The sequence below is a fragment of the Sander lucioperca genome, chromosome 23 (genome assembly GCF_008315115.2).
Source record: "Sander lucioperca isolate FBNREF2018 chromosome 23, SLUC_FBN_1.2, whole genome shotgun sequence".
NCBI lineage: Eukaryota > Metazoa > Chordata > Actinopteri > Perciformes > Percidae > Sander > Sander lucioperca.
The window spans coordinates 7,876,802-7,885,096 of NC_050195.1; the positions used below are offsets into that span (position 1 = coordinate 7,876,802).

At 42.1% G+C, this 8,295-nt stretch overlaps 1 protein-coding gene across 2 annotated transcripts; it reads right to left on the reverse strand.

Annotated features, from left to right (window-relative positions):
* Positions 1-1,549: 1,549 nt before the first annotated feature.
* Positions 1,550-8,222, reverse strand: LOC116048558 (threonine synthase-like 1). Of its 2 annotated transcripts, none has more exons than XM_031297698.2 (3): positions 7,960-8,222; positions 6,390-7,784; positions 1,550-5,352 (listed from the first exon to the last, which is right to left on the reverse strand). In XM_031297698.2, the coding sequence occupies exons 2-3, from the start codon at positions 7,749-7,751 to the stop codon at positions 4,549-4,551; spliced, it is 2,166 nt and encodes a 721-aa protein (XP_031153558.1). In that variant the 5' UTR covers positions 7,752-7,784; positions 7,960-8,222; the 3' UTR covers positions 1,550-4,548. The 2 variants fall into 2 exon arrangements, with proteins under 2 accessions (XP_031153558.1, XP_031153559.1); XM_031297699.2 differs by lacking the exon at positions 7,960-8,222 and adding an exon at positions 7,866-7,954.
* Between the last annotated feature and the right edge of the window lie 73 nt (positions 8,223-8,295).

The window sequence follows — 8,295 nt, forward strand, 5'->3', positions numbered from 1 at the left end:
TTATTGTTATAAATAGTATAACACATTACGTACAAATGCAAGTGAATCCATTTTAGAGTAGACTAGCTCAACAAATGTACATCTGGCGCGTCTCTCACCCCTTCCGCTATCTCCGCTATGGTTTTTGTAAGGGCACCGCCCAGAATGGTTTAAAGAAATACAAACAAGCCAGAGCATTTTTTGTCCTATCCCAGAATAGGTAAGCGTTGTAGCCAGACCATACTCCCGCGCTGACACAGAGCTGTTGAGATCTGGAAATGCGAGACAAATTATAGACTAACTAAGCATTACACTGTGGTGTATTAGGCTTCACGTACAATGCACAATGTGTATGTTCAACCCTTTTGCATTATGACTTTATATAAGATAACATGTGAGCTGGACCAGGACATGATCCCTCACTGGCTTCCCACTTGAATGCTTCCAATTGTGTTTGTCAAAGCACATTGGCTGCTGCCAAGGATTTAACTGAGGTCTTTGAAGTGGTCGCTGAGTGTTTTACCTCTATACTTCAGAACCAATGTTTGGTGCCAATATTTCATGCCAACATTTATAAATGTGACGATTTTTGGTGCCAAGACGAACAAAGATTTTCAGTTTCCCCTTGTGGGTTTTATTCTTGGCAGAAGAGGAAAATCCTCTGAAATAGAATTTATTTAAACCATCATGGGACAGAACAATTCCACTGAAACCAACGCTAATGACTCTCTTTAAGGACGCTGTGATCCTACTCACTTTGGCAATAGAGACACTTGGAAAAGTCATTTTCAAAACAAATTGTTAAATTAAAAAAGGTTTAACTAACTTAGACCTTAGACTTAGGTTCTAAAACCTTGGCTGCACCCATGTACAATGAAATGCTGTCATTTAATTCAATTCAATTTTATTTATAGTATCAAATCATAACAAGAGTTATCTCGAGACACTTTACAGATAGAGTAGGTCTAGACCACACTCTATAATTTACAAAGCCCCAACAATTCCAGTAATTCCCCTAAGAGCAAGCATTAACAGTGGCTGATGCGACAGTGGCGAGGAAAAACTCCCTTTTAGGAAGAAACCTCGGCAGACCCAGGCTCTTGGTAGGCGGTGTCTGACGGTGTCAGTTGGGGATGTGATGAACAGTGGCAATAATAGTCACAAAGATAATGGAACAGTGACTACAAATGGTAGTCGTAGTAGTTCATGTCATAGCAGGGCACTGAAGGGCGTTACAGGATGTAGCGTGGCACAGCAGAGCATGGGTGGACGTAGCAGGATGCAGCCGGACACTGCAGGGCATCGCAGAGCGTAGGACCACAGTGACAGCTGCAACCAAGATCTTGGTGCCACCTTAATCCAATGGAATATTCTGGGCGAAAAAAGAAACATAAGGACTCCGGGGAGTAAACTCCCCAGAGCTAGGTTAGTAACAAGCATTTCTGGGACAAGGATGCACACAAATGGAAACAAATGGAAAGAGAGGGGAGAGAGCAGCTCAGTGTGTCACAGAAGAAGAACTATAACAGCATAACTAAGAGAGACAGGTTAATGTCATGAATTCCGTTGTACTAAAATGTTTTTTTCCGCCTTTGTCGACAGGACAACACAGATTTATGTAGTTGGTGTACCTACAGTTTGTTAATATGTATATTTTAAATAAATTAACTTCTGCAAAAATGGTATTAAGATGATCTATTTTAATATTCCTTTTTACAGTGTAACCCCCAGAAGACCACATTTGTAGACCGAAGTAATGCCTGTGCCAAATACTGTTTATCAAAATCTCAATACTACATTGTGGATTGTTAACATAAAGAAAAGAAAGTATAGTCAGGGATCTTTGGAGCATAGGCTCAAATCAACCCGCTTCCCCAGATATTCTTTGCAAACTGCTCCGATGCGTTCATTTCCTCCTCTCTCCTTTTCTATTCCCCTCCACTGTGAAAAAGCAGTTTCCATTATGCCACAGGTTCACATTAAGGAGATGGGAACAGGCTGGTACCTGCAATTATCCTTGCTCACCCAGCCGTGGGCCACTAGGTGCCGAGCAACAGCTGGCTCTCTCTTTTACCTTCACCATTCTCTCTCTCTCTCTCTCACACACACACACACACACACATCTGCACACTAACCTCCTCCCTCTTCAGGCACTTTCTCCACCCATTACTCGCATTCACCTGTCAAGCAGCTTGATTAATAAGGCCAATGCTCACAGTGAAGCAAACCACAGACACAAAGGGGAGGAAGCCAGAAAGAGCAAGCAGAATTGGTTCAAAGAAGCCTCCGGTACACAGTATGAGCATGTGCTATGCTTGTTCATTCATTCATATGAATAAAAAAGTGATCTGTACTCCTGTATGCATGGAAATACACTTAATAGTCAGAGGGGTAATTGTAAAATATTGCACTGATTCAAAAAAACTACTCGTAATTTATCTTGATGTCCCTGAGCAGCTTTTTCCTTCTCTAACACCAGCGCTCTGGACTGTCGAAAGCAATGGATCACTTCAAACCACAGAGCTGCATTCTCCCGGTTGCTCAAATAAGTTACTTTTACAGTTAAAAATAAAGTCTTGCAAAGACTCAAAGCGACAGTGGTCCAGATCAAAGGGCATGCAAGCAAGGTGCTTTGTCAAATCTGGCCTGACTTTCTATCTATTTTAACAACTGCAGTCATAAGCAATCCTGGAGATCTATGAAACGTATCTTCCGCCCTCCTCTTTCCGCTGCTGCTGAGGCAGCACCTGGATTTAAATGACTCGACTGATAGCCACAGAGATAGGAGTCATTTCTGGTCTCTCCGGTTATGGATGGTGTGACGTTGGAAGGGAGGGGGGGAAATACCCTCAGGCCCACTCCGCCCCTGCACTGTATTATAGGATGTTTCTTCTGACAGATGTCTGGCAAAGAGCAATGTCTTTCAGTTGGAGACCAAGAGCTGTTACAGAAAGCTGCCTGATACACCAAAGTCACAAGCTGATGATTATGATTTGGGGTGTGCTAGAAGGCTTGCGAGTATGCCTCTTGACTTAAATCTGTAAATATTTCCCCTTGTGTTATTCTCAAGACAAAATAAAACAGTTTTACCAATCGTATTAATGACTGCGTGGTCCTGGATGTTAGCAGCTGAGAAGCACATGAAAGAGAGGACAATAATGGTGTGGTTTGAAAAAATATCCCTTCCTACCTTCAGTAAGGTAGTTAATGAGTCAGTGGACACTGATTGGATGACTGTACCGGCTGCTTGAGCTTCACCCAGCAATTAGCGGACTGCGGAGATCAATTCATTAGCTGTATTTTAATGCCACTGTGAGATCTACCATGCAGCTTTAATAGCCCTTCGGCTACTCTCACATCAGCAGAGAAAAGTTGAAGTAATACAAAAGAGGATGAGGTAAATAAAACATTTGTTTAACCCTGCTGTTATCCTCGGGTCAAATTTGACCCGTTTTCAAATTTTCTATATCAAAAATATGGGTCTCTTTAACCAAACTGCATAAAAATAACATACTTACGTACACGAAACAGGCTGTGATCATCCATCAACATACGTTTCTCTGATCTTAACCATTAATCAAAATAATTTCTGGGTTTTTTAAACTCAAATTAGGTATATTTTCACATAAGAGGTTTATTGACCATGAATTACAAAAATGTGTGTTTAACTAGAGTTAATAAGTTAGAATGAAGTTGGCTAAGAAGATGTAGACAGAATTAAGTATTAAATTATTACTTTATGCTTCATAAACGGGCAAGACAGACGGAGAACAACGAGTGCATGGCCGACGGGAAGGAAACACAAGGGTTAATAATCCTTACAATGTAGACGTGTTCATCAAAGACACAACAAACCTTGACAGAATATTGAGAAAATAGACAGCAAATACGTATGTGTTTCCACAGTACAATGCATGAGCATACACTTAACTTTAAGGTGATTATCTCCCTGACAGCACATATTGATTTTACATCACTTTTTACTTGTTTATTTGACCTCCTGACTTAGCCATAGTCATCATTTCCCCCTACAGCGATACCATACTGTTCCTGCAATGCTTGCAACCAGTGTTTCCAGCAGTGTCCAAGAGGTAGACATCCCCATCTAGTGGGCCAGGGCTCTGGATAATGATGTAAAGAAGTGTTAGATAATCAATAGCCTTAATACGCTTTAAATTGAGTTTCAGGCTCTATTATAGTATAATCAGAGTGAACATGTTCATTTATTTTTACTCAATCCTGCATGCTCAGGTAGGATTTGGCCTTTTAAATTATGTCTTTAAAATCAATTTCATGACCGTGCCTGTTTATAACTGGTACTTTTTTTTAATTGAATTTTATGTTATTGATTTCTTTTCTGTTTACATTTCTTTCTTTGTTTAGCAAGATTTTACCTTTTTTTCCTTTTATTTGTTAAATTTGCTTTAAAAAGTTACAAATACATTGAAAGAATGAAGAGTACATGATACAAACAGGACATATGAAAAATATACTTTTTTTTGAAAATAATGAATTCCGATTTAAATTAACGTTAAGTTGAGGTGGACATTAACAAAAGCTAAAATAATCCTACATAACTTTCAAGAAGGAGTCGCGTATCATGCTCTCCACCTCTTCTACCAACACACTGTACTCAGCCTGACAAACGGTGTGTGCCCTCCTGCCGCTTTTCTCCAGGCATTTCATCACGTCTCTGTGTATTTCAGGTCTGGATGCAGTCGATCCGAGCTTCTTCAGCTGCTCAAGGGGATCCTCAGGAACATTTTGGATTTGTAAGGCTTTGAACACAGCGGGAGCAAATTTCCCGTAGTGAGCAGTGGAACAAAGCACCACGGGGCACGAACCGTCCTGCAGCCTATCAGCCACCACTTTAGCAACAGCGGTGTGTGTGTCCATGAGGTAGCCCGTCTGTGTGTGAACGCTCTGGATGGCGGCCAAGCAGTCGTCTTCCGAGCACCAGCCAGCCATCACGTCCTGCTGCATCCTGCCAAGAAGAGGCTCAGGAACCTGAAAGTGCTGCTGTCTGTCTAAGCGTGTGAACAGCTCCTTGACAAGACGGCTGTCTCCGTTTGAGACGTGGTAGATAAGCCTCTCAAGGTTGGAGGATTTCAGGATATCTATAGCCGGGGAGTGGGAGAGCATCAGAGGCCGTCCCCGGAGATCGTACTCGCCTGTGGTGATAAAGTCCGTGATGATGCGGTTGTGGTTGGACGCGCAGATTACTTTTCTTATCGGGATGCCCATTTGCTTGGCGTACACAGCTGACATGGCATTGCCAAAGTTACCAGAAGGGATGCAAACATCAATGGGCTCACCGAACTTGATAACACCGTCTCTGATTAGATCCAGATAGGCTGAAGAATGGTAAACCACCTGCCAGAGGAGAAAAAAAATGTACCAAACTGTGTTACACAAGATGTTGCAAAATAAAAGCGTGACAAAACCTTTTAGAGTGTAACTGTGAAAACTGAAAGATTAGTAGTAGTAATAGTAGATCTAGAAAACAACCCAACGGATGAAAAATCTAATGAAAACACCAGAAGGAAGTGTATGGGACACATTTTTTTTTTTTTATCTGCCAGTGTCACAATATTGCAGTTCGGAAACATGACAGATGATGCAAACAAGTGGCATTTCTAATAAAGTTGTAACTGACATTTTAAAGAGATCGGTTCGTTCCGTTGTTGCAGCCCAGAGAACACTGTAAATTAAAAATCTTTGGGTTTTAAACAAGCACTTTAAAGACATCGGCCTTTACCTCTTGGAAATGATGTGCATAATGAATTATGTGCATGTGGACTTTTATAGACTAAACTATTCACTGATTGATCAAAACAATCAACGGATTAATCCAAAAAAATATCAATTGAATGGACAGATTTGAAACACCAAAGTAGACAGGATCAAGAGCTTGTTATCCTTTGAAAACTTTTAAAGAAAATTACCATCACATTTAATTCATGATGTCTAATTATTTCTTGACGTTCTTGACTCTTATTCTTTTTTCCCGTATTGTTTTTCATGTACTTCTTTTTTTTTTTTTTTTTATTGGATTGTTGTCTACTGACTGGTTAGTCTTTCTGCTCATTTTGTGTGCTTCTTGTTGTCATTTTTGTTGGTGTATTTTTGCATTTTGTTTTTAAAACTATGTTAGCTTAGGTTTCTTTTCTTCATCTTTTTAGCTTTTTGTTTGTTTTTCTCAAAAGACTATGTTGTATAAGGCTTCTTGACATCTCCTGACACATTTCTTTGTTTTCATGGATTGTATGCAGTCTTATGTGTGTGAAAAACACATAAAACATAACATAAAACTAGTAACACCTGAGCTTTCTCTAGATATTAAGTCAAAATGTCTGCAGTGAAAAAGCCCTAATATAAAAAGTGGTCTTTTTCCATGGAGCCCTACCCACCTGTGGCAACAGCCGCGCCCAGTTGATGGAGTTGGCGGTGCTGAGGACTGTGCTGTACTCTACAGCGAGGTGCCCGGTCAGCCCACACTCTCCAAACATCCTCTTTATGGTTCTCTGACAGAAGTCAAAGTCTGACAGGACGCTGACCGCCCTGGCGTTGCCCTCCCTGTAGCTCGTCATCTGCAGCTTCTGAATCTCACTCACGCCTTCCTCTGGGAAAAACACCAGCACGCCGGTCCTGTGTAGGTCAGTGCCACGGAGACTGCTGAAGCCACTGAGCACTGCACTTCCTGTGTCCCCAGAGGTAGCTACAAGAATGAGGTAGTTGCACATCTGTGGGAGGCAGTAGGCGAAGAGCTGGGGCATCAGCTGCAAGGCGAGGTCTTTAAATGAGGCGGTGGGGCCATGAAAGAGCTCCTGAACATACTGATTGTGGATGAGATGTTTTACAGGTGCTACTGCCTCACTAGAAAAGTTAGACCCATATGCCTTGAATATCATTGTTCTGAGATCCAAAGCAGAGATATCCAATGGGTGTATGCACTTTTCAAGTAAAACTAATGCTCGTTCTGGGTATGACATGTCAGCTAGTCTCAACCATTCACGAGCACCAATGTTTGGGAAGCCATTTCTGGGAACATAGAGGCCTCCATTTGTGGCCAGACCCTCAATTACAACATCACTAAAGTATGTTTTCTGTTTGGACAATGCCACACTGTCACTCCTGGTTGACACATAGGTTTCTGCAGCGTGGTTCTGATATCTCTCCACAGCTGTCAGCACCTTCTCCGCTACTTCCTCCACCGTGTCCCCTCTTCCACACAGCACCCGCACGTCAAGCCATTTCTCATAAAACTGTTTCCTGTAACGCAGAATGTCCCTCATGGATGTCTCTGCCTCCTGGCCCACTATCCTGTTTACCTTCATCTTGGCGAGTCTTTGTATGATGTCTTCGCTGTCCACATCCAGGTAGATGACCAGTCCGGACTCTTTGACGTGTTGCATTGCTGCAGCATGAAGAGGGTTAGAGCCTGTCAGGGAAACAACACACCCAGAGACAGAGAAGTTACACAAAGCCTGGCCTTCTTCCTCCAGGAAACGCTCTCCGCCAACTGCTGCCAGCTTGGCAGCCACGGGCATCTTCCATGTCGTCTCCAAGACATCGTCATCAACGTCAATGACAGGTAGTCCTAGTCTGTGGGCCACTATCCTCCCCACTGTGGTCTTCCCTGCTCCAGGAGCACCCATGAGCAGGATGTTCTTGTCCCCCGGCAGGGAGGCTTTGGTGGAGAGCCATGATTTTGATGTTGGAAAGGGGCTCAGGTAGCATCTGACAATTCTTAATGCATTCAGTAAACCCATTGAGGGGACAGCAAATGACAGCAGCCTGTTCTCCTGCAAAAAAAAGAAAAGAAAAAAAAGACATTTAAAATGCAGTTACACTTTTAATACATTTTTATTATGTAGACTATCCACCTTGTCTTTTTGACACAGAGCTGCAGCTGCAAGTGGCTGCTTTAACTTTGCACGTGTTTTACAGCCAGGAGTAGCTATAGTTCAAGACACTCACGTGAAGTGGTGCCTTTCCGTACTTCAAACTCGATAACGTTAATGATTATTTTAGTAGAGTCTCTGGTAACTAAACGTTTGTTTGTTTTAACCTAACAGGAAAAGCACCATTCTGCACCACCACACTTCTAGCTAGTAGTCACAAACAACTATGGTCAGCCTGGAGGGACAAAATTGATGAATGTCGAAGGCTCACTGATATCCCGTTGCAAAAACAAACAGTACACGTGTTTTCCACGTCTTATTTCATATGGCAATATAATGTATAAGAGCGAATCTTTTCATCATCACCCCCAAATTGTTTGCATCGCGGTATGGTTAACACGAGTGACCTTAG